Source organism: Acomys minous (assembly GCF_964271855.1).
Source record: "Acomys minous genome assembly, chromosome: 17".
In the NCBI taxonomy this organism is placed as follows: domain Eukaryota; kingdom Metazoa; phylum Chordata; class Mammalia; order Rodentia; family Muridae; genus Acomys; species Acomys minous.
In genome coordinates this window covers 56524078-56550132 of record NC_140500.1, presented here as the reverse complement: position 1 = coordinate 56550132, position 26055 = coordinate 56524078, and the positions used below count along the sequence as shown (strand labels likewise).

Below are 26055 nucleotides of genomic sequence, written 5' to 3'. Positions count from 1 at the left end.
TGAGTTTTGTGCATGGTGACAAATAAGGGTCTAATTGCATTTTTCTACATGTAGACATCCAGTTAGACCAGCACCATTTGTTGAAGATGCTATCATTTTTCCATTGAATAGATTTGGCTTCTTTGTCAAAAATCAAGTGAGCAAATGTGTGTGGGTTCATCTCCGGGTCTTCAATTCAATTCCATTGATCCACCAGCCTATTACTTTGCCAGTACCATGCTGTTTTAATTTACTACCTTTTAAAAAAAAAAAACTATTTGCTGCTCTGACTTTAATTATGGCTGTCCACTAACTGCTTTGGGATTGTTATTGTTTTCCTAAGACTTTGGTTTGCACCATTAACTTATTTGAGATCTCTGATCTTTTAAAATATTTATTTATTTATTATTATGTATACAGTGCTCTGCCTGCATGTACACCTGCAGGCCAGAAGAGGGCATCAGATCACATCATAGATGGCTGTGAGCCACCATGTGGTTACTGGGAATTGAACTCGTGACCTTTGGAAGAGTAGTCAGTGCTCTTAACCGCTGAGCCATCTCTCCAGTACGAGATCTCTGATCTTTTAATGTAAACTTCACAGCTATAATTTTTTTCTTTGAACTGCCTTTGCTGCATCCCAGGAGCTATGAAAAGTGTGCTTCCCACCAGGATTTCGTCAGTGACTCACTGGCCACTCATCGGGGTCATGTTTGCTCTCTCGTGCTTGTGCAGGTCCTATGGTTTCCCTTGCTGTTTATTTTCTCGTGTTATGCCTCTATAATCTGATGCAAGGATGCATTCTGATGCTTTTGTATCTGTTAACACTTGCTTTGCGTCCTAACATGTTCATTTAGAGGAAGCTCCATGAAAATGTGTGCTCTGGCTGGGCTGTGGTGACACATGCCTTTAGTCCCAGCACTTGGGAGGCAGAGGCAGGCAGATCGCTGTGAGTTCGAGGCCAGCCTGGTCTACAAAGTGAGTCCAGGATAGCCAAGGCTAACACAGAGAGACCCTGTCTCAAAAAACAAACAAAAAATAATAATAAAAAATTAAAAAAAAGAAAGAAAAGAAAAGAAAAAAAGAAAGAAAAATAAAAAGAAAGAATGAAAAAAAGGAAAATGCATGCTCTGTAGCTATTAGGCAGCATATTCTATAGTTGTCTGTTCAATCTGTGCAATGTGTGCTACAGTTTAAGTCTGAGGTTTCCTTTTTTAAAGATTCGTTTTCATTATTTTAAGTTACATGTGTATTTGCACATATATGTGTGTGATGCCCTCAGAAGCTAACAGAGGGTGTACCCTGAGTTACAGGCTAGTGCAGGTCTGCTGACGTGGATACTCTCTGTACTTTGAACTCAGGTCCTCTGCAAGAGCAGTGTGTGCTCTTGACCACCAGGCCATCTCTTCAGCCTGAAATCTGAAGAGGTTTGTGTGTGTGTGTGTGTGTGTGTGTGTGTGTGTGTTTGTGTGTGTATGTGTCATCGTTGTTGTTGATTTTCAGCTTGGATGAACTATCTATGATGAGAGTTTAAATATTAAATATGAGCCACACAACAGATACGATATGGAGAAGTTTATTATGGGGGAGGGGCACCCCAGAGAAAGCAGGGGGGACGGGGAGACAGGAGGAGAGAGAGACATCAAGAGAGGAGAAAGGAACAAGGGAGGGAGGTAAGAGATAAGAGAGGGAGAGAGAGAAAGAGAGAGAGAGAGAGAGAGAGAGAGAGAGAGAGAGAGAGAGAGAGAGAGAGAATTGAGGTGGGTCTGTCCTTTTATATAATTCTGGGCAGGGGCACACCTAGTGGCAGGCAAGTAATGACATCATAGGTTGCTAAGCAAACTGGGAGTAGGTATGCAAAAGAAAATTCTGAAGACGCCACTGTTACGATATTAGGGATTATCCCACATGCTTTGTTCATTAATATTTGTTTTATGAAATGGAGAGCCCCAGTATTTAGTGCATATATGCTTATAATTGTTATTTTTTTTCTGGTGGGTTGTTTTCTTTATTGAGATGTAATGCCTTTCCTTAGGGTTTCTGACTTGTTCTGACTTGGAGTCCTCTTCATTAGATACCCAAGGAAGGTAGGAAGGTAGCATTGGAAAGAAGTTCTGAGGTGGAGAGAGGCCCGCGGTTTGACTAGAGCGTGGGTGAGGTAAGGAAGGAGGCATCCCACACTGGCCTGTGTGCTCTTAGCTACTCTCAGCCACCAGCCTGCTTGGCCAGTGAAAAGCACAGATCGTCAGGGTGGAGCCTGAGTCCTTAAAGTGTAAGCTCTCACGGACCGAACTCATGTCCACAGCCGCTGAAGTGTAAACACTCACGGACCACGGCTCATGTCCACAGGCGTGCATCCTGCTCCTCTGCGGACAAGCCTGTCCAGACACGGTAGGGTGAAGACAGAGGCCCCCTGTTTAGACCCTCCTTCTGTTTTAGCTGGAATGCGGGGAGCAGCTCCACCCCTCCATCTGTTCTGATGCCAGGGCAACGGGTCGCTGCTGGCTCTCATTCAGGGCAGGGCATAAAGACTGTGTGCCATGCGTCCAGGTGTCTGGGCCATCACACACCTGGTGCCATAGTCACCTCAGAGGCCTCACACCAGTGGGAGTAAGTCTGGAAGGGTATCTATCCGGCTGGCTTCCAGGCATCTTTTGTGTGTGTCCCACCTTTCCTGAAGATGCTCTGATACTTTGTCCAGTAGGCAGTATATTTTTCTTGCTTGAAACTGGAAAAAAGAGGAAACTCAGATCACACAAATACCATGTGGGGGAAGTAGGCATTTTATTAAACTTTTCTTTTGTGGGAGTGATGTAGCTCAGTTGGTACAGTGTTTGCCTGGCACGCATAAAGCCCTCGGTCAATCCCTGGCACAGTGTTAACTAGGTGTGTTGATACAGGCTTGTAATCCTAGCGTTTGGGGAGATGGAACCAAAAGACTAGGAAGTCCAAGGTCATCATCAAGGTCATCCCCTGATGCACAGAGAGTAAAGGACAGCATGGATTAAAGCAAAAACAAAAACAAAAAACAAACAAACAAACAAACAAAAAACCCACCACCACCAACAAAAACAAAGAAACAAAGAAAAAAAGAGACCCAAACAAAACCCAAAACCAAACAAAAATTTTTCTTTTGATTTTTTTTAGAAAAGCAAATTATGTATATATGCGTGTTTCTCTGTGTGCATGTGAGTGCAGTACCCACAGAAGGCAGAAGAGGGCGGTAAAGCCCCTGGACTGGAGATCCAGTCCTTGAGAGCAACCTGACATAGGTGCTGGGATGGGAACTCTGGTCCTCTGCAAGAGCACTACAGTGTTTTTAACCACGGAGCTCTTTCTCCAGCCCCTGTTATGAAGTGTTTTAAAGAAGCATCCAATGACTGTAACTGAAAACTGGTAAGTGACTGTAACTGGTAACTGATAGCTCTTTCTCAACCACTAGCTCTCCAGGACTCCAGTGTGAAACCGTTTTCTGCATCTGATTTTCTTAAGAGAGAAGGACACATTAACACGCACAGCAGAGGCTCAGCCTTAGTCAGGGTTTCTGTTACTGTGATGAAACAGTAACAGCCCAAGCAAGGGTTTATTTGACATATGTTTCCACATCATAGTTCATCACTGAAGGAAGTCAGGAATAGGAATTCAACCAGGGCAGGAACCTGGAGGCAGGAACTGATACAGAGGCCATGGAGGGTGCTGCTTACTGGCTTGCTCAGCCTGCTTTCTTATAGAAGCCAGGACCACCTGCCCAGGGATGGCACCACTCACAATGGGGGGGACAATAACCCGATCTTATGGAGGCATTTTCTTTCTTTTCTCCTCTCCTTTTGTCCCCTCCCAACCCCTCCTCTCCTCTCCCTTCCTCTCCTCTTTTCCCCTCCCCTCCCTTCCTCTTCTTCCTCCCTCCCTTCCTTCCTTCCTTCCTTTCTGTTTTGTTTTTTGACATAGGCTTTCTCTATGTAACAAAGCCCTGGCGGTCCTGGACTCCTTTTGTTGACCAGGCTGGCCTCTGCCTCCTTGAGTGCTGGCATAAGGCATATTTTTAACTGAGGTTCCATCCTCTCAGACGACTCTAGCTTGTGTCAAGTTGATATTAAACTATCCAGCACAGGCTCTGAATCCCTTTCCTGAGGTCTTTTTCTCCTGAAGAGTTGCCACTATTTAAAGCTGGCATTTATTTTTTCCATGTAGGTGTCAGCATTTCTTTGTATGTATATTGTATATGTGTGTGTACCTGGGTGCGTGCCCAGGTGTCTACCTCAATGTCAGGTGTCTACCTTGATTACTCTGCAGTGATTCTCAACCTGTGGGTCGCAGCCCTTTCACAGGGGTCGCCTAAGACCACTGGAAAACACAGACATTAAATTATGACTCATAACAGTAGCAAAATTACAGGTATGAAGTAGCAATGAAAAAATGTTATAGTTGGGGTCATCACCACACGAGGAACTGTATTAAAGAGTCACATTGTTAGGAAGGTTGAGAACCACTGCTCTGGGCAGGGTGTTTCTCACTAAACTTAAGCTTACTGATTCAGATGGGTGTGAGTTCCAGGGACCTGCCCATCCCCATCCTTGCAGCACTGGGATTCGAGACCCGTGCCAGCACATCCTACTGTTAACACCAGCGCTGGGGATCTGACTCAGGGCCTCAGTCTTAGGTGACAAGCATTTTAACTGCCTGAGCCATCTTTCCAGCTCCAAGTGTTTGTGTTTCTATTAAGTATATGACTACATATGAAAACCAGCACATGGGTTAACTTTCATGTTTTCAAATAGTGAATAAACAGCACCAAGTGTTGTATTTATTTCTGATCTCTTCCCCAGTGATGAGGGCAGCGCTCAGCTGCCTTGTGCTCAGCTGTCAGCCTCTGTCAGCTCTGACACGAGGAGGTCACAGGCTCCGGAAAGCTCCGTGTCTCACGGGTCTCTCTGTCTGTATGAGTCAACGCCCCAACTTCTGAGTTCTGAATGTGGATGTTTAGGTCAATTTCCTCACTTCCGTGGGTAATGTTACAGGCTTTATTATTGGATGTTGTCTTGGTCAAGAATTATTCTTGCCAAACCATTTTGTGTAATGGATAAACCATGAGCAATATTTTCCACAGTGCAGAGATGGGGTGGGGGCACGGGGAGGGAACACACAGCTTTACCATACGTTCCATAGGACTGCAGAAGACAGGGCTCTGCCACAGCTGCAACACTCCCAAGGTTCCGTCTGCTCTTCTTTCTTCTTAATGAAAGGGCTCCCATTTGGCACACACACGCACACACACACACACACACACACACACACACACACACACACACACACAAACCTTTCCTTGTATTGGACCCGACAGGAAGTGGGATGTTTGGGTTTTGTGGAAGGCTATTTCTCATGTTTTGCCTGATATTTTCCATGAGTCAAGGAGTATGAAATAAAATCCTACACCCATGTTCATCAGCCGTGAGCTTCTAGCCAGCAGTGATGTCCACTCTCCTTCCACAGCCCCTTACTCTTCCTTTGTGTTGTTTCTTTTCCTTCCTTCCTTCCTCCCCCACCCCCCTCCGTCTCTGACATGGTCACTATGTAGCCCTGGAACTCACTATGTAGATCAGGATGGCCTCACACTCACAGAGATCTTTCTGCCTCTAAGTCCTGGGATGAAAGACCACCACTGCCCAGATAAGTTTCCCCCGGCCTCGTCAAGGTCAACAAACCTTAGAAAAACTAAGAAACATAGATGTTTCAGGAGCAATAAAGATACAAGATAGCAGATACCACAGACACATTAATTATCACGGGGGCATTAAGGATAAGTGTACACCGACAAACTGGGTAACCTTAAAGACAAGGGTAATTTTCTGACTTGCAAATTATCAAAATGGAATGTGAGGAGAAAATCTTAACAGGCCAATGAATGTAAAAGAAGAGATTAAGTCAGTAATACAATAACAACAACAACAACTAATAATAATAATAATAATAATAATAATAATAATAATAATAATAAAATAATAAAAATAGTAGTAGTAATATTAATAATAAATCTTTCATCAGTAAAAGCCTAAGGATCTGATGAGTCAATGGGCCAGTTCTACTAAACACCCAAAATACAACAGGAGCTTGCTGAGTCTCCCACGAGAAGCCGGTCCTCAGCTCTGCTGTGTCTGACTGTTCTCCTGAGTGCATCTCCCTCTGTCAGCACCTTGCTTGAATCGCTGTTAAAATATCTTCTTGGCGAACTCCAACAGGCTCTACACTGCCCCAGGAACCTGGCTTCAGCTGCTTGGAAGTCTCTGACTCATGGAGTTGATTGATTTTTATTGAGCTTTATCTGGATGACTCTGGGCCTTCAAGGACCTTCGGAGGACAACATCATGTACATCCGCAAACTGTTAGCAATATTTACATGTCCTTTTCAAACGTGATGTCTGGAAATGCAGAATGCCTGGAATTTTCATCAGCGATATTGAAATTTCTGTCTCTACCGGGAGCACAGTCATTGATGGGCACTTGCTGTGCATGTGGCTGGCTACTGGTGCCACTGAGGGACTGATTGTAACGTTTACATATTTAAATCAGAGTACACACCCGCGGCTAGGGAGGTTGTCCTGGATAGCAGGGGGCTGAAGGCATTATACCAGCGCCTGCTGCCAGAATCTCTAGTCTTACGTCAGAGGGTTCACATTAAACTTTCTCTTCTTTTGTTCCAAGCGCAAAGTAGATACTGCAAACGGAACAGCCTGGATCCGTCCTCGCTCAGGGCACTGTTACATGGAACTGTTCTTCCAGAGTCTTCTGCTGGTCTGCTGCTTGTAGTCAGCAAGGCTTTCTGACTTCATAGATGTTGAGTACCGGGCATTGTTGGCACAGCTGTCTATACCCCATTGTTGCCTGAGGCCCCACCTCTGTTCACTTGGCCCACACACCTCAAGCCCTCAGCCCTTTCAATTCTGCTGCCCTGGGCAAGGCATACCTGTGACTACCCTCTCTTCGCCCATCCTGTTAGTATCTGCATCCTCTTGCATCTCTGCAGCCACAGCTGCATCCATGCCCATGTCTATAGCTCTAAGGACATGCGCGGACCCCTCAGACAGGTGTATTCTCCCATCTAACTACACAACAGTGGTAAAGATCATAAATAATATGAACACAGAACTATTACTGAATCTATGGTCCTCACTCAAGCTTCGCCAGTTGCTCCATTATGCCCCGTGCAGCATCATAGACTCCGCCCCTCTTTCCCACCACAGCACTTTTGATCTTTCCCGCACGTTCGAAATCATGGGCTGTTTTTCTCAACAAGCCCTATCTTATTGATGAGGACAGTGTTCATAGGTGTATAAGTTGCTCTACTGTAGAGTTTTATATCAACTTGACATAAGCTAAAGTCATCTGAGAGCAGGGGAGCAGGCTGAGTAAAGCCGTGAGGAGCAAGCCAGTCAGCAGCACCCCTCCATGGCCTCTGCCTCAGCTCCTGCCTCCAGGCTCCTGCCCTGTGCTGAGTTCCTGTCCTGACTTCCTGTCCTGACTTCCTGTCCTGACTTCCTTCAGTGATGAACAGTGCTGTGGAGGTGTGAGCTGAATAAACTCTTTCCTCTCCAAGTTGCTTTGGTCATGGTGTTTTATCACAGCAATAGTGACCCTAACTAGGCCCACTCATGAGGTGGTGTTTGACACAGTCAAAATAATAAGATTTTTTTTCTACAAGTTCAGTTGAAATGCAGACTGTCCTGATGTTGTTTTCTCTTTCAGTCACTTTTCGTTCATTTAGCTTCTGCAGTATTTTCTCAATGTCTTTCTTTCTTCCTCTGCTTCCCTTCCAGCCTTACTAAGCTCAGAGGTTCTGAGTAAAGCCATGTTTTGTCTAGCATGTGGAATAACAGTGCTCTCAAAGGCTTCAAAGTGTAAATTGATACAGAATCTGGGAAAAAAACCCAATCACCATAGATTGATGTGGGAGAGTGTGTATCTTATGACCTAGCAATTCCGTTCGTTGCAATATTTGCAGCGTCTGCGTGGTGTAATGTGGTAGCTGCTGGCCACATGTAATTCTCGAGTCTGTGAAATGCAGCTAGCTAGCACAAAAACACTGTAAATGTAAAACGCCCAGTGGGCTTTGAAGATTTAATAGGAAATAACTAAACTATCTCTTTTCAATTTATTTTTAAAAAAATACTGATTACATCCTGAAATGATAAAGCTTTGGGCATAGTGACTTGAATAATCACTTTTATTATATTTTCAGTTTTTCAAATGTGGCTGGTAGGTTGTTGGCACAAACAAGCGAAGGGAAGTAGATGCGCAGCAGAGGTATAAGACGCCTTTGCTGATGCAGGGGAGTTCCAGAGCTAAGAGTCCTTGAGAACATTCTGAAACTGAGGCAAGGGGGAGGTCTTTGTGGCACTCTTCCAGCTAGCCCGTGGCTTCTGTCTGTCTTAGGAGGGACTCAGCTAGGAGCCGTTAGCCTTGATGTTCCCAGAAGCTTGGAAACAGGGTGCTGGCCTTGCGGAAGGGTCCTGGAGCAGAGAACCCACTCTGCCACAGCTGCCGTTGGTGTCATGCCCTCACAGCCACTCTGTCTCTATGGTTCTAATCTGTCTCATTTTCTGGGAACTTACGTGAGAAATAATTGATGGAATGCATTAAACTATTGCTGCCGTAACTGGTGCTGAGGCTGACGTGGGTCATCCCCACCCTCATCTTCTGCAAGCAAAAAAGCAAAAAAGGGGGCTTGACCCCAATCGGCACGGAGTGTATGTACACACTGAGAAGTGACCTGGAGATTTCAGGGTTAACGAACTGTCAGAGGGACCCATTCAGTACCACCTAGGGAGAGCCCATATTTGGGGATATTTAGATATTTGCTTGAAGAGGATGGGGAACTGAGCTCCAATTTATTACTCCTGCGTGGGCGCTCTCTCCCTACCCTCTCCCTTCCCTATGCCCACCTTTGTGCATGCACAGTTGTGGTACCTGTGGGCAGAGACCAGAGGTCAACACAGATGTCTTCCTTGATAACTCTCTACCTTATTTTTAAAATTACATGATTGCTTTACAGGTACACATGGGAGTGCATGCCAGAGCCTAGTGTGAAAGCTGGAAAACAATTCTCTTTTGGGGAGTCATTTTCTTTCCTCCACTCCGAGGGTCCCAGAGATGAAACTCAGACTGTCTGGTTCGGTGGCAAGTTCCTTCACCCACAGAACAACCTCGCCTGCACATCCCTGATACTCTTTGAGACAAGGTCTCTTATTGAACCGGACACTCACCAATTCAGCCAGGCTGGCCTGTGAGCCTTCGAGCCCCGCCTCCCCGTGCCTGGATCGCAGACACACACTGAGTCCAGATTTTATGTGGGGGCTGGGAATCCAAACTCAGCCTCCATGCTTGCCTAACAAGTACTTTCTGGCCATTTTTTTTTTTTCCTGAGACAGAGTCTTACTGCGTGGCCCTGGAACTTACCGCGTAGACCAGGCTGGTCTGGCACGTGTAGATTCCCCTGCCTCTGCTGAGACTGAAGGCAAATGCCTCCCCACTGGTGACCCTAAGTTCCTGAAACGAAATCCCATCCCAGAGGTAACTTGGAAATAAGAGTCCTTATGTATGTTTAGCTGTTCAGCTGACTCTGAGCAGCAATCGTGCCGCAGGCGCTGGGTGTGTGGAACTGTTGGTGTCTGGACAGCACCGAGGCTCCGCAGCTGCGGGACAGATAGCAGCAGCAGGACCCAGGCTCCTCTGACTTCCCACGTCAGCCACAAACAAGGCCACTCCTCTTGGCCCTCTTCTTGCTCAGCCTGCCTGGTTTTCAAGATGACGAGAGCCTGCAGCTACAGGGTGCTTTGCTAAATGGACGCAGTTATTGCTAATTAGAAGAACAACTTTTTTATTTTTTTTGAGACAGGGTTTCTTTGTGTAGCTTTGGCTACACAATTTGTAGACCAGGCTGGCCTCGAACTTACAGCAATCCTCCTGCTTCTGCCTCCCTGAGTGCTGGGATTAAAAGCTCTTGGCTGAAGAAAACTTTTGCAACAGCGTAAATGCTTTTGGAATTTTCTACACAACAGAGTTAGGGGTTCCACCTTTTCTCTAGTCCCCCTGTGATCACGGCACTGAGCCAGACAGAGCAGACACCAGCCATGGCCGAGAACGGCTCCTGCACCAACGCTTGTCTGGAGGGAAGGAGACGATGCAGGGTTCGGATTGGGAAGGGTTGTTTGTGGCAAATGCATGCCCGTTTGAAGTGAGGAAGAAAACGTCTCTTGCTGGAGAGATAACTAAGCCTTGCTCCACTCCTCTGCAAGGCGATTTGCCCACTGGATGACTGAGGTCCCCAGTCTTTGCCATCATTGGGAACCTGGGGAAAAAAGTGCAGTGGAGCCTGGGCAGAAGCCGATCTCCAAGACGATGGATCCTGGAATGGTTTAGCTCTGTCTTGTACATGGAACACTCAGGATTTGCCTGAAATCCTTATCTACATGATAGCGTGGCTGGCAGCATTGGACATCACTAACTCTGGCTCATCCTTAAAAAAAAAAAAAAAGACTTTCTTTCTAGTACATCTTCGTTTGACATGTGCCTGTGGGTGTGTATGTGTGTGATATGTGCATGTTCCCAAGGAGTCCAGAAGGGGGGCATCAGATCACGTGGCAATGCAGCTATAGGATGTTGTGAGCTGCCTGACGTGGGTGCTGGGAACAAAATTCTGGACCTACGGAAGAGCAGGAAGCAAGCATTCTAGTCCCCAATTTTTTCAGCACTTAATTGGTATCCTATAAATAATAATCAAGAATAAAGCTGAGCAAAAAGCCATAAACTGTGAATCCTGCAGAGTGGGCGTGTCACTATGCTTGTAACTCAAAGACTGTGAAGATGGGCAGGGCAGGGCGAGGTTCTCTCAGGGCTTTGCATGGGCTGATGGGCCCCTCATCCTGGGACTTTCTGTATTAGAAGAAAGCATGTTTTCTGCACTCATGGCACACACAGCTAACTGTCCCCACACTTTAAAAATCTTTAGCAAAAATGCAGTGCATGTGGTTCCAGGAGGGCAAAGACTTTCATGAATTCCTCCCACTTTAATGTTTAAAGTTGAGTCCCCACTAAGGATGCGTTGGAAGTCCTGACTGCACAGTGAGCTGGACATCTTTCAAGAGAGCTTCGCTACAGACTGACGAAGTTCTAAGCGCGGTTGCCACTGCTTTACCAGAACGCTATGGCGTGGTAATTGAAAAAATGATGAAAAAGTGTTGCAATTTCGACTTCCAAATATTAAAATACCATGTCCTACCAAGCTGAGCAAACAGCACCTCTAATTCTGTGGCCATGGGAATGTTGAGGGAGCAAGACAGGGGTTGATCACGTGGGGCGGAAGCGCGAAGCTTCTTGGATGTGGTTGGTAGCAATGGTTTGGGGCTGAGCTGTGGTGGTACCGATGACTACAGCGCAGTTGCCAAAATAAAGACCAACCGTTGGGTGTTTGCCTACCCTGCCTGTACATCACGCGTCGTGGCCTGGGTGAGAACTGTCCCTCATGGGCTCCTGTGTTTGAACACTTGGTCCCACGCTGATGGCGCCGTCTGGGAAGTTTTGGAACCTTTAGGAAGTGAGTCCTGCTGGAGGAAGTACATCACCAGGGGGTGGGGTGGGGGTCAGCTTTGAGTTTTTTGTAGCTTGGCCCCACTTCCGGTTCCCTCTGTTTACTTCCTGTGTGTAGATGAAGTGTGGCCTCTCTACTTCCTCACTTCCAGGCCAGCTTTAGACAGTAAGGCCTCTGGAACTATAAGCCAAAACCAACCCCGTCCTCCTATGTTGCTTTTTTTTCTGGTTACTCTATCACAGCAACAGAAAACATAGCATATATTTCATTATTTTATATTATTTATATTATAATGTATATATTATATAGTCTTCTCATTTTTTTTTTACGCCTGGATATGAATGCTTCAAAGGACATGTGCTGGCTAATTTTTATTTTATTTTATTTTATTTTTGTCATCTTGACACAAGCTAGAGGGAATCTCAACTGAGAACTTTCATAGATTTATCTGTAGACAAGTCTGTAGGACATTTTCTTGATTAATGATTGATGTGGAAGGGCCCAGATATAGGGTGCAGTGCCATCCCCCCTGGGCAGGTGGTCCTGGATGGCATAAGAAAGTATTCTGATCAAGGCAACTTCAGCAAGTCAGTAAGCAAACAGCATTGCCACCGCCACCGCCCTCACCTCCTCCCAGCCTCTACCCCTCACCCCACCTCTGACCCCCCTCCCCCACCTCTCTTCCCCCTCCCCACCTCTGCCCCTCTGTGGCTTCTGCTGCAGTTCCTGCTTCCTCTAATGTGGAAGTATAAAATGAAATAAACCCTTTCCTCTCCAGATTGCTTTTGGTCATGGTGTTTTATCACAGGAAACGAAACCTTAACTAAGACAGATGTGCCTGAAGACGGAAGGTGGGATTTAGCGGTGGGAACCCGTGGGACTCAAGCTCTCTTTCACAGTCAGTGGCTGGCCCACGGCCTCACTCCTGCCTTGAGGATTCTTTTGCTTACTCAACTCAGTGCACTGGACTCAACTCAGGTGGCCAGGCTTGCCAGCAAGCACCTTCCTCAGCTGAGCCGCCTTGCCAGCCTTTTACCTATTTTCTTATGGCCCTTGATAAGTACTTGAAAAATGTGTACTTTATTTTTAATGACACACACACACCAAGTAAAAGCTGATTTTGGGTATTTTTTATTATTATTATTTAAAAAAGCAACATCCAGGGTATACCTTGTACAGGTTCAGCCCAATCTCCCACAGCGCAAGACACGGGTGGTGACACATCTTTTGTAACAATAACTCAGAGATGCTGAACATCCATAACTAAATTATCATAGAAAAAGAGAAGAGTTTAATGTTATGTGTATTCAGAAATCATATTCTAATTCTTTTTTAACTTGGTTCTCCAAGCATGCTACCGCAGCCAGCCGAGCTCAGATAACTAGGAAACAAAACAAGACAAAACACTACTGACCAGCACGCTCCCCTCCCTTCCTCCGAGGAGCACGAAGAGGCTTTATATCGCTTGCAAACAAATTCCACCCATTTTACACAGCATGAATTCCTTTTGCTCCTGGACCGTCAGTCATTACCTTACAACGACACTTTGGTGGATTTTTCCACCATCACAGTGAAGATCATTTCCGCTCCTCCTAAGGGTTCCAGGAGACCCCTGCCCCGTGCTGGAGAGCCAAGACTTTCCACTAGTTTTATGGGTGGCTTTGTCCCTGGTGCTGGGTCTCACAGGAGCATGTGCCAAGCTCTGGGCAGGACTCCGTGTGCGCTGAGCTGGCTGTCACAGCAGAGGGGCTGCACGCAGTTCTCAGCAAGGCTGTCACTTGACGTTGTGTAAAGGAGGGTGTCGTCGGTTCAGTAACTATTTGTACATTGTAAAAGCAGGATGGGCATGGGAAACCAACAAGCTCAGCTTGGTAGAGTGACCTGCCAGGAAGTACCACTGGCATTAATAATTTACTACAACTGTTCTTCTTATTCACACCGATAGGACGTGCTTCCATCTGACACATGGAATATGAATATATACAACAAATTTGGCTTTTATATAAAAAAAACTTCATAAGGACAATAACAAGGGAGTCAAACAAATAACATGAACAGTTTCCTAATTGCAGCCGCCATCTCTTGTTGCTTACGGGGAACGACACAGAACCTATGGACTTCGTAAACCAGGTAAAGGCTTTTCCTGCCTGTAGTAGCCTACTATGGAAGGCAGTAGTAACCTTGTTCAGCTTCTAGAAACTTCTAACCAAAATTCTGAATGACCAGGGAAGACACTGGATCAGCTCTAAGGTCAAAGCTTGCAAAATCTTCTTGGAATCAGCATGCATCAGCACTCTTTATTCCCCAGACACTTCCCCCCACGGCCTCTTGGGAAACTGCACAGGGCACAGGGAGGCCTGCTCTCGGGAGCCCTCCCTCTCTTGTTCAACAGCAACGCCAGCATCTTCATTTGGACTGTCTTATCTTATGGCCGCACGAATTGTGCGCCAGTGGTGTGGGGTGGCCTGTTTTGTACTGCCAGCAGTCAAAACAGTTGCCGTGGGCTCGCTGTCTACACTCTTTGAGCCCGGGGAGTCCATTCTCCTTGGAATGGTTTTCTGGGGCCCAGCAATGTCGCATTATTAGGTGGCTGAGACATTTTGGCCCCTGTATAATTAAGGGACTACACTAAAGAAGCCGTGTTCTATAAGTAGACAGTGCGAGGCACAGTAAAGGTGAGGGAGGTCGCTTTCTAAACTCCTGAAAAGCAGAGAGAAGGGCGAGGTCTGGGGTACACTTGGAAAAGTGTTACTTTGGTGTTGGCACCACAGGAAGAATATTATGGTCTTGGACTTAGGCACTCTCTCAGGTAGATCTTCCCTAGACAATACTTTTTATGCCAGTGGCTCCCCCCTTCTTCACTGCTTTCCTTTCTAAGGTAGAGATTTCAAATAGTGTTTACCTCTCTCAATTGTAACTGATGATTGACAGGTTATTAGAGCTGTGATTTGAAGTATTGTGGGAAAATCTTAAGTTGAACTGGGAAGCAGTGCTGAAATCGATTAATAATGTCTGCCTTGGAAACAAGAAGTGGTGTCCACAGAGTGCACCACACGTGGATGCCTCTGTCCTAAGCAAGCTGAGAGAATGAGGCTAACTTGAGTTTTCGAAGGATCTTTGTAGATTGCAGCCCAAAAGCATCAAAGTTTGTATTTATTTTATATCTTTTGGTTCCAGAGAAAGTTAGAGTTTTAGGAACCCGAGATAGGAGTTTTAGGGTCTGACAGAAAACTGAGGATGGAAGCATCATTTTGGGTGGGTTGGACACCGCCTTTGACAATGACCTCTGTTTTAAAAGGTTGGGTGACAGTGTCCAGGGTTTACACGAGGTTAAAGAGCTCACTGACCAAGCAGCTTCAGAATGGCGTGGAGGTGTGGGATGGGGGCTTCAGGAAGATTCTTCTGTGTTACACATTGGGTGCATTTTTCCCTTGTTTAACAGCTGGTAATATTTATAGGTAGGTTGAAAGGCCAAGGAGAAATAGTCCTTACCTACAATAGCCTGTTTCAGAGTGAATCAACTGGGAATAGTTTTCTTATCAAGTCAGGGTTACTGTCTCTTAGCTGGACTTAGAAATCTCTGGTCTACTGAAAATGAAGGACCTTGTGATCTCATGTGGAAGGTGCCGTGTGGTCCGCTCTGATGTGTGCCAAGGCCAAACCTCGATGTTTGAGGTGAATCATTAGCGGGTTGCCCTTGACAGTGACAAGGCTTGCTGCTTTTAGGGACAGGTGCCTGACTGAAGCCAGCCCTCTCTAGATGTAACACTTGGATGCTCCCAGCATGGCAACACACCTTTCCCAGGGCAGATACCTGCTTTTCTCCTCACTGGGAAAATGGGAGCTTTAGGAGAGGGAACAGAGCATAGCCCTTATAAAGCACAACCTGTAGATCCCAGCCAGATACCTGCTTGATGCACACTAGGGACACCACACGTTTTCCAAGTTGCTGTGTGGTGCCCAGGGATGAGGACGGCCTGGTTCCCAGTCCAGGGGTCAAGAGTCAAGCCAGGGAGGCAGCATCCAGAATCTCAGCCGGGCTTTTCTTATCCAATGCTGCATTCCACTCTCAGAAATCACTGGCTTCCTGGTCTCCATGGGACGTGATCTAGCTGAGAGCATCTTGGCAGTGTGGACATATCAGGAACCTTCCTCTAGAGGCAAGGGGGCCACAGGCTAGGAGTGTGACTATCATTGTCTCATTGTCTGTCTCTGGGCAGTTCAGAATTTCCACTTTGTTCTGCCCATCACGACTTGCTTTTAAATCGTGAAACATTGGCTGCCGCTCACCACGTGGGCTGGGCAGATCTTCCTGTCAGCAGAGGAGTCTCTGCTGGAGTTTCTTGGGCAGCCCAGAGCATAGACTTTAGGTTCTAGACAGAAGGCCTTGGAGGAGGTCGAGAGGGGGGTGGTGCCCTGTTAGGGGGTGGGGCCTGAGGTGGAGGCGGGAGAGTGGATGGTGGGGAAGGGATGGGAGGGGTAGGGGCACTGGGGGCTGGGGGAGGGCAGTGGGGAGCAGGGGGTGGGGGTGTGTAGATAGGAGCCGGAGGTGGAGAGCTGGGGTGGTAGGTGTTGTTGAGGGGGTACTTGGCTGGCTGACTGTTCTTCACTCTGGTGAAGTTGATGCAGCGCCCCTGGAAGAGAATGAGAGAAGGACCGTGAACTGTGAACTGATGCCTTAAGACAGAGCGGGTGCTGAGCGCTGTGGCCCTTGCAGGAGCCTGAGGGACGAGAAACACACTGACATGCTGCTGCTGCTGCTGCTGCTGCTGCTGCTGCTGCTGCTGATCTGGGGATCTGATACCACATTGGTCACTGGTCTCTTTGAATCTATTTCCCTTCCAGGGCTGGCTGGGTCTCAGAATTGTCACAATCTGTCTCCCTTACATACAGCCTCTCACCTTCTTGGGAGCAAGGGAAGAGGGCTGACGCTAGCCGGACCATACATTATGAAGGTTGTCCTATTTACCAGCCTTGCCAGTAGGGTGTGAGAAACCAGTACCTTTCCCCAGGCCCTACACCCCAGGCTGCTTTTGGTCAGGGCGCAGCAGTCCCACTACACCTGTCCTTATAAGAAATTCAGCCAGAGACATTTCATTGCTAAGCAGGTATCTCTCTGATTTTGGCTCTTTTCTGTGTGTGGCTTCCTAGATATTTAACAGGGCGATGCTGAGAGACCTCTGTGCCCTCTCCTCAAACAGACTCTGGAAGGTTCAGAACCTGGAGCCAGCCTGAAGTAGTCCCGTCTCCTGCCGTGCACTCTTTGACTTCTTTTTACCAGGCGCCTGGCCCACATATGCCCGGTGGCAGTCTCTTCTGCATGCCACCAGCTGCATGAGCTCCTTTCATGTTTGCTGATGGGCTACTCCCAGGCCCCCGACCAGGCCAGGATGTGGCCACCATTGTGTGCTCCTGGCCTCCCTTGGCTTCCCAGGTCCATGGAGCATCTGGGGATGTCTCCACCACGTGTCACAGAACCATCTTCCCTCCCAGACAGGCTGTATGAGGTCACCTCTGGGTATGCCTTTCTTTTTCTCCTCCTGTTTACTTATCTACTTCTGGGATAGAACACTGCCTGGCCATCTCTCCACTCTGATGCACAACCTGTAATTCTAGCCTCAGAGGAGGCTAGTGGAGAGAGCCCCCCATTTCCCCTTACTAGATCCCAGGGAAGGGCCAGAAGGGGACACAGAGGGCCAGGCTGTAGAATGTAAGGAACAAGGTGTGTGTGTGTGTGTGTGTGTGTGTGTGTGTGTGTGTGTGTGAGAGAGAGAGAGAGAGAGAGAGAGAGAGACAGACAGACAGACAGACAGACAGACAGACAGAGACAGAGAGAGGCAGACAGAGACAGACAGAGAGACACAGAGAGAGAGAGACAGAGAGACAGAGACAGACAGAGAGACAAAGAGAGAGAGACAGAGACAGAGACAGAGAGAGACAGAGAGACAGAGAGAGAGACAGAGAGACAGAGGGGGGGGGGGGAGGCTTGGTCTGTGATGACTCGGCAAGCTGCAAGCTTGTAGGGAATGGGAGATAAGGAGGCTGAGAGATCCCTTCCTCCCCTGTGTGATCCATCCCTCAAGTCATACACCGAGTCCCATGTGTCTGCCCATCTTCCTGGCTAACTATAGCTTCAACTCTCTATTTGCATCCTTGGTTATTTCTCTAATTATTGCCTTTAGCACATAGCATAGCCTGCGCACTACAGTTGTTTTTAATCTGTAAATGCTTTGCCTCTTATGACAGAGGAGACATTTTGTTTTTCTACCTCCCATGATGCTTTGTGTGGAACACCAAGAGAGTTCACAGTCAGAATGGAGTTGTTTGAAGCCACTTGGGAAAAGCAGAGGCCTTGAGGTCACTAGTCTGGAAATTCCTTCCCAAGACTTCATGTTAGCTCATGTCTGGGTCAGAAAAGGCTGGACCCCACCAGACTGCACATGTCTAGGAATTACGATGTCCCCACAGATGCCAGCACAGGTGCCACAAGGGTCCTTGCTGTGGGTATGTCAAGGGTCCCTATTGGGGCGCCACTAACTACAGCGAACACCTTTTCACTTTCCTGCCCATAGCCTCCAGCTCTGGCCAACCTTAAGGGTGAACACTGCAATTGTAAAGTCACCCTTGGCCAGGTGGCTCTTATATAGTTGAGTGAAGCTGCCTTGGTTATAATTTTCTAATGACATTATATGGGGATTTTTCCTCCAGCGTGTTAATGGCCATCTGTGATAAGTTCCCACACTGACAACTCGGAGTCCAGATTTACTGAGCTTCCTACTCTGCCTCCCTTCCTAAACACCTAGCACTCACCAAGCACTTCTAGAGCCTTGGTTGCTTGAGGATGAAGGGAGATTCTGGGCTGCTGGAGCTGAGGACCCGCCACTGCTGCCTTCAGATCTTAGAGTTGCCTCGACGTGCTCCCTGTATGAAACTGGGCACGCTGCTTGCCCCAGAGGCTCTCCTGTCTCAGGAGATCCCGGCTCTCCACCAGTGTCAGCTCAGAGCCCATGTTGGGAGTCCAAATCTGTGATGTGGACTGTGGAATCCTGAGGACACTGGCCACTTACAGGCAGAGATGGCCTGGCGAGTGGTAGATAAACGGCTGGAGGTAGCATCAGGTCTGACTCCTGCTTTAGCGCCTACTGAGCTGCACGGCCCGCACGGGCTCTATAATAAAATTGGTAGGTGGAGTAAACAAAGCATGCGAGGTGATGGCTCCTCCTGCCTTCCTGTCGCAACATAACTGCTGTCACTTATTTCTTACAGGACCCCACACTGTGCTTTACGCACGCAGCTGACGGATGATGTCCACGCACTTATCTTGCCGAGAAAAGGTGCAGACCCAGCACAAACGCGCCCTGGGGCAATTTACTGTAAAACTCACTCTTCAAAAGAGAGGCTTGGCTCCCAAGAGTTCCAAAAACCTGGAGCTAGAGGCTCCAGGACAAATATGAATCACACGGGTGTGTAATTGGCCTAAAGATGAGTTCACAGGGCATTCTCTTCCCGTTTTCACTCTTAGTTTTTGCTTGTGAGGGGATAATAGAAAGGCCAGATGTCTTTGGTGTTGTACACGCCAGCAGATCTCCAGTGTTTGGTTTAAAAAAAAAAGTTGCTATGGTGACCAGAGCCTTCTCTCATGATACTGGCTTCTTGCAACTCTGTTTAATTCTCAGCAGCACTGTTTCTGGGTGGTTTGAATCACATCCAAGGCTTGCTTTGACCTTAGTTTACCTTACCTTCCTCATTAACAAAATAAGAACGCCATTTCGCCCCCACACATACTAGTAGCACATGCTCTGATAGAATTTTATTTTTTAAGTTTATTTGCGTGCATGGGTGTTTTGCCCGAACATATGTCTGTGCAGCATGTGTGTGCCTGGGGCTAGATGAAGTCAATAGATTCCCCCGGAACTGGGGTTACAGATGCTTGTGAGCTACCACGTGGGTGCTGGGAACTGAACCTGGGTCCTCTGCAAGAGCAGCCAGTGCTCTTAACCACTGAGCCACCGCTTTACCCCTTTGGTAGAATTCCAAGAAGACTTGGGAATGTAGCTGAACGGTAGAGCGCTTTGCCTAGCAGGCACGAGGTCCTAGGTTCAATCCTCAGTACCGTAAACACAAAAAAGCCTAAGAGGAAAATGTAGCAATATCTTATAATACAATGGGAGGGTTTTACACACACACACACACACACACACACACACACACACACACACACACACACACCCTTATGAAGCATCCATGAGCATTTCAACACCCTATGATCTAGGTACCATTACCTCCATTGCAGAGAAAAGAAAGGGAGGGCTCTGACCTATTTAAAGAATTTGTTCAAAACCACACAGGCAGCGGCAGGCAGGGTGGGAATACAGCTGAGCTCTGCGTGGCTCAGGAAAGCATTCTTTTGACTATTATCCTGGATATGAATAATAAGCACAAAAGTATCCCGGAAGGACCAATAGCTTTCCACGGTGTTCCTCTTGGCCCTGATCCGCTACCTCTCCGCACAGATGTGAGAGGGCGTTCCAGAGCATACATTTGCCTGCTCTGTTCACACTGCAGTGCAGTGTGGCTCTATTTACAATCAAATCCACAGCCTCCAATGACCTGAGGTCCTGTGATGTGGCCTTCACTCTACCTGCTGGGTGTCCAGCCTGTCCTGTCCTAGCTCTCCATGGATACTTTTCAATGAAACCAACAGCACAGTACTTAGTGCTCTTTTCAAATATCTCCCGGGTAGCCTCAGGGGTCTCTCCTTGAGGCCAGGGCTCCTACTAAGGTCTCGAGGTCTAAGTGGTCCCATGCCAATAACCCCTGCATAGCTGTGGGTCTCTGAGCTGGAGTGTCTTTAAAAACCCACACAGTCCTCATATGTTTAGCGTTTCTGAAGTTCAGGGTGTAACAACAGGGCTGTGCAGACATCATTAAGCTACCTTGCTATGGCATCTATGGATGCTCCCAATTCCTGGGGAGACGTGGTAAGCATCCTCTGTGTGTTCTCCTCGGTAGCTCGTCACCTCTCTCGGCAGGGCTTCGTGTAGCTCAGGCTAGCCCTGACCTTGCTCTGCTGCCAAGCATGACTGCTTCTACTCCCAAGTGCTGGGCTTAGGAGCATGCACAAGTGGGGGGACGGAGCCGAGGGCTTAACTGCTGTTTTAAAGGAAACTGTCCCCCTAACAAATCCACGTGCCCAAGTACGGCGTGCGTAGGACGCAAGGTCTTGTTGAACCACATTCGGGTTCTTTTCCCCCTTGCACTGTAGAGAGTGTAGAGACAGGGAGGCTGCAGTGTGGAACTGTGGTCTGCAGGGGCATGGCTCTTGCCTTGTCTTGTCCCTACCACATTCTCGCTGTGGACCCTGGGCCAAGTTACCACATCTGAGGACCTCGCCTCCTTCATCTTCTGCACTGGCTAGTCAGGCCCTCAGCCGTGAGCTCTGATTCACGGGTCCATCAGATCTGGGTGGCTGTGGAGCCCTTTGCCTACAGTTTAATTGGATTCTTTTGGGCAGCCAATTTGAGCATCTTTTTTTTATGTTGCTTTGTTTGGCAAGCTCTGATCCTTTGTAGCTCGGATCTTCCAGCTGGTCGTTAGGTCTCTGACATATTAGTAAATTGGAAATTTCAGTATTGGACACTTCACCTTCTTTTCTTAGGTTACTCTGGTGAGGATTCAAGCTCGCCCCTGAGTTCTGAGTTTGAGCCTGTGAAAGGCTGGGGAGATGAGAGGAGGGATTTGGGGTGACTGTATACAAAAGATTGTGCCAGGAGTGAGCTCATGAGTGCCGAGTGTTAGGAAACATCTGGGTATCAGGCACGCTCAGCAGAGATGGAGCTGGCCTTCAGAGATGGTTAAAAATATGCCATGGCTCCCACAAATTAAACCAAATAGTTTCCTATGAACAGAGGTCATTCAAGGAAATTGGATTTCACAGAGAGAATACTAAAGTAATCATGGAAAAAGTGTAACACACAAGCCAAGTTTTCTCTGCAAATACCTTTTTCTCTGGCCTAGTTTTCACATACATGCACTGTCTTGTTGGGAGGGCTGTAGGTGCTTCTCAAGTTACAACAGGATTAATTTTCCAATGTTTGTTGGTTGTTGGCTGTTTGGGACAGTGGCTGGGAAAAAAAATCAGTCTTGTAAAGAGTGTCTGGTTCTCAGGCTAGACCACAAAACTCATTGGCTCACTGCTGTCCACAGACGTAACCGAGGAAGACGGTGCTTTAGTGACTGACGCATCAGGACAGGTGACATCAGGGCGACATCTTCCCATGCATGCCTCTCCTCAGTCTGAGTCACTGCACCCTTTCCCAAGTGGCTGCACGACCTGTCAATCACTAGGGGCTTCAGACTGAGCTGAGCAAGCCTCAGGGTCTTGCCCTCAAGAGGATATAATCTAGAGTTGGCGACAGAGCCAATGGCCCCCAAACACATGGACCCGAGCAGCCATATTTGTGGTCTGTGGTGGTGCCATCGTTGCTTGGACCAGAGGTAGGAACCTAACCTGGGCTGGGTCAGTAAGCTCGGTGATGATAGGCAGGCAGGAAGAACCAAGCCTGGAAGTGGGAACTGTGGTGGGAGGCACCGTCTTCGGTGTGTCAGAGAGAAGCAGAGAAGAAAGACATTTAAACCCCACCCCCCACTCTTCCCATGCTAACAGCCGCACATCTAAAAGGGGGGGGGTCAGGCAATACACAGGTCTCCTGGCCCCGCCTTTCCCTTGATATACTGGTTTCCATATAAAGTATCTATACATATCTGTGTATACATGCACATGCACACACATATGTAGAAGCATGTAAAGTGTACATGTAGTAAGGGCACACACACATATTCAGTGTTCTGTCTGCTTAAATCTTTCAATCTCTCCCCACTACAGGATACCCAAGCTCTTAGCACAAGCTGGTGGCTGGCTCCTCGGAATCCTCCTGGCCCTAATCTCACTTTCTTTTCTGCCTTTGAACCCTATGCTTTAACGTCATCTCAGAAGAGGGCACCACTCTATGGCTTTTCTTGTGACAACACTCATGGGTCCAGCTCCGTGACAGAGACAAACAGGTATTGCGTGAGCCCAGGGCAAGAGAAAGCATGCTGCCAGGGCGAAGCAGACGTCCAGCTCCTCTCCCTCCACCCCAGGCTTGGTTGTCTGTGACACATTTCCTCTCCTCGCCTGCTTTTTATGTGTGCTGTCCGGGAAAAGGATCCAAGGTCAACTTTCTTGGTTATTTGATTCCCTCTGCTGACACACAAGCTGGCGCGCACGCTGTAATCATGTCTTCTGATGGCCAAACTGAGGGTAAGATGGAAACACGAAGGAAATATTTGGAAACACAGGAAGCTAGAAAAATGAAGGATAGGGGAGAAATGAGGTAGCATCTCCTCAGCGGGACACATGCGATTAGCCAGTAATCAATACCGAGGTATGATTTATTTAATATAAATCTCCCTTTCGTCTGATCGCAAAGTTCTATATCTGTTGAAAAACTTGGAAAATACATAAAGGAAAGAGGAAAAAGAGGAAGAGAGAAGTGATGTGGGTAGCAGGATTCAAAATTACCTCTGTGCTTTTCCTTTTTAGAGAGCACAAACACTGGCTCAGTGCATGCATTTGCAACAGTCGAATTGGGCTGTGTACAAAATAAATGGCTGCCGCGGCTGATCTTCCCTCTGTTCTGCCTCTCTCGCCCAGGACCTCGTGTGTGCCTCCCTCATCCACTGAGTCCAATTAGTGCCGCCCATATGCACGTGGCTGTGTGTTATCACCCGGGGCATGGTGTATGGGGTGCCCGGGGACACCTCTGAAAAAGAACCAGTCTCCCTTGGATGCCACGAGCTCCTAGGCTGTGGGTGTGGCTCTGGAGCCCCGCCCCCATGCTAGGATTTCTAACTGACCTTACACAGGTCCTGTGCTTCTCCGGGGTTTTCAACCTTTATGGAAGCACTGGACGCAGTTATTAAATTATGTACTGTGAGGCAGTAGGAATCCAGCCAGTTCTGTGATAAACGGTGCTGTGGTTAAATGATAGGAGTATTTTCATTTATTTTCATTTACCCACCAGTCATTCGAGGCCGAGTCACTGAGTCAGTTAACGCACCTCAGAACAGCTTTTGATAGTATTGTCAACTTTTCTTCTGGAAAAATGGATAACAGGGCTGGAGAGATGGCTCAGAGGTTAAGAGCATTGACTGCTCTTCCAGAGGTCCTGAGTTCAATTCCCAGCAACCACATGGTGGCTCACAACCACCTATAATGTGATCGGATGCCCTCTTCTGGCCTGCAGGCGTACATGCAGGTAGAGCACTATATACATAATAAGTAAATAAATCTTAAGAAAAAAGAAAAAAGAAAATGGAAAACAACTTGTGGTCTCAGTGCTATTCTACGGTGACTTCAATTACAGTTTCACGAGGGGAAGGTTTCCAGTGTAGCTTCCAGAGGGAACAGACTCATTTCCGAGGATGGGTCATGACCCGCAAGTTAGGTTTCTGTCCACACCCTTAGTGACTACTGGGCTGTTCTCTTAAGAACTTAAAACAGAATAATCCGATGAGTGCAGTAAGAGCCTGCCCACAAGAGCACAAGCATAGCTGCCCACAAGTGCACAAGCATAGCTGCCCACAAGTGCACAAGCATAGCTGCCCATAAGAGCACAAGCATAGCTGCCCACAAGTGCACAAGCATAGCTGCCCACAAGTGCACAAGCATAGCTGCCCACAAGTGCACAAGCATAGCTGCCCACAAGTGCACAAACATAGCTGCTCACAAGTGCACAAGCATAGGGTCATCCACTAGGGCCTGGTGAACTCAGCAGGGATAAAGAAAATGACTCCCCCCATCTAGGAGCCATCCACACCAGTGTGCCACGCTGGGCTGTGGGCTATGTTCCCCTCTCCTCCTGGGCTGGAATGCTGACTGGCCTGATTCTATGCAGGCAACTACAACAGCTGTGAGTTTATGAGAAGTATCTTTTAAATTCTAGTTTTCTGAGCCTAAAAATTTAAAAATAAAGATTTTAAAAATATAAAACAAGAGAATCGTATCTGTAGGTATTTTTTAGTCACATTAAATAATTTTCTATTCAATTGATTTTAAAGAGTAATATTTAAAAATTTAATAGAATATTTTTGAGATCACTCAACATCATATTTTTCTACTTTCATCTACTAATATATTTTATAGTTTTTCTAATAAAAGGTTTCTACATATTTTGAAGAAAACCAAAAGTTGTAGAGGCAAATTATTAATCTTGGATTGTGAGTGTGTGTGAGAGTGTGTGTGTGTATAGTCTAGTGGTCACACTTAGGTCCTCAAGTGCCATGCCCTCTCTACTCTGTTTTTGAGGCAGTCTTGGGATTTGCTGAGTGCTGGAATGCTGGGCAGCCTGTGAGCCCGAGGGCCCACCTACTCTCCCGCAGGGCCACACCCACCCATCACTGCTCCTGCTGTTCTGCGTGGGCTCTGGAGACTGGACCCAAGTCCTCAGGCTTGAATGGCAAGCACTTTACTGACCAACCACACTCCCCTGCCTCAACTTACCATGTTTGCCCCCAACGCAATAGATAAGAACACACGCTTTCCTTTTATGTCATCATTAAAGCTATCTCCACAAAGCAAATTTGGAAGAATTTTGCCTCTTCATATGATCTATATTTCTGAGAGAGCTGAGGATCATGGAAACAATATGAAACGTTTCTTGCACAAACATGTGGACTCCTCCACCCACCACCCCCTGCTACAGTCCTTTTATGCTTAATTTTTTTTTAAACTGGGAGGGGTGTTTTGTGCATTTAAAACATACTCTTTTAGTTATGTGCGTGTGTCTGTGTGTGAGTTTGTATATGTGTGGTGGTTTGAGTAGGTTTGACCCCCATAGACTCATGTGCTTAAATGTTTGGCCCATAAGGAGTGGCATTCTAAGAGGTGTGGCCTTGCTGGAGGAAGTGTGTCACAGGGGGCAGCCTTTGAGGTTTCAGCAGCTCAAGCCAGGCCCAGTGCCTCAGTGTTTTTTTTTTCTTCCTGCTGCCCGCAGATCAAGATGTAGAACTCTCAGCTCCTCCCCCTGCCTGCACGCTGCTGCCATGCTTCCCGCCATGACCATAATAGACTAAACCTCTGAGCCGTAAGCCAGCCCCAATGAAATGTCTTCTTTTATAAGAGTTGGTGTGGTCATGGTGTCTCGTCACAGCAGGTGCCTGAGAAGGCCAGCGGCGTTGGGGCTCTTGTAACTGGGGTTCCGGGCAGTTGAGAGATGTACTTCTTACATCCAGCCATTCCCTCAAGGCCGATGCCACCTGCATCTCTGCTTCTCAAACCCTGGTGGCTTGAGCAGTCATAAACACCAGCATACAACGGAAGTGGTGTGCCAGCCTTGAGGCTGACGCTAAAGGCCTGGGAGGTGCTGTGTCTGGGTTTGGGCATCCTGGACTTCAGCTCTGGGCTATTCTACTCCAGGGAGCCAGGTGAAAGAGACCGAGGCACAGACAGGCGA

At 47.4% G+C, this 26055-nt stretch overlaps 1 protein-coding gene across 2 annotated transcripts in view; it reads right to left on the bottom strand.

The window, feature by feature from the left end:
• Positions 1-2458: 2458 nt before the first annotated feature.
• The window catches only part of ANTXR1 (ANTXR cell adhesion molecule 1), a 203424-nt gene continuing 179827 nt past the window's right edge, over positions 2459-26055 (bottom strand). The window contains exon 18 of one of the 2 annotated variants that reach the window (XM_084765254.1): positions 2459-2707. In XM_084765254.1, the coding sequence (XP_084621380.1) occupies positions 2576-2707 (132 nt within the window). In that variant the 3' untranslated portion in view covers positions 2459-2575. Of the gene's footprint in view, positions 2708-12675; positions 16195-26055 lie in introns of those variants that run through there. The other variant, XM_084765253.1, reaches the window with a different exon arrangement.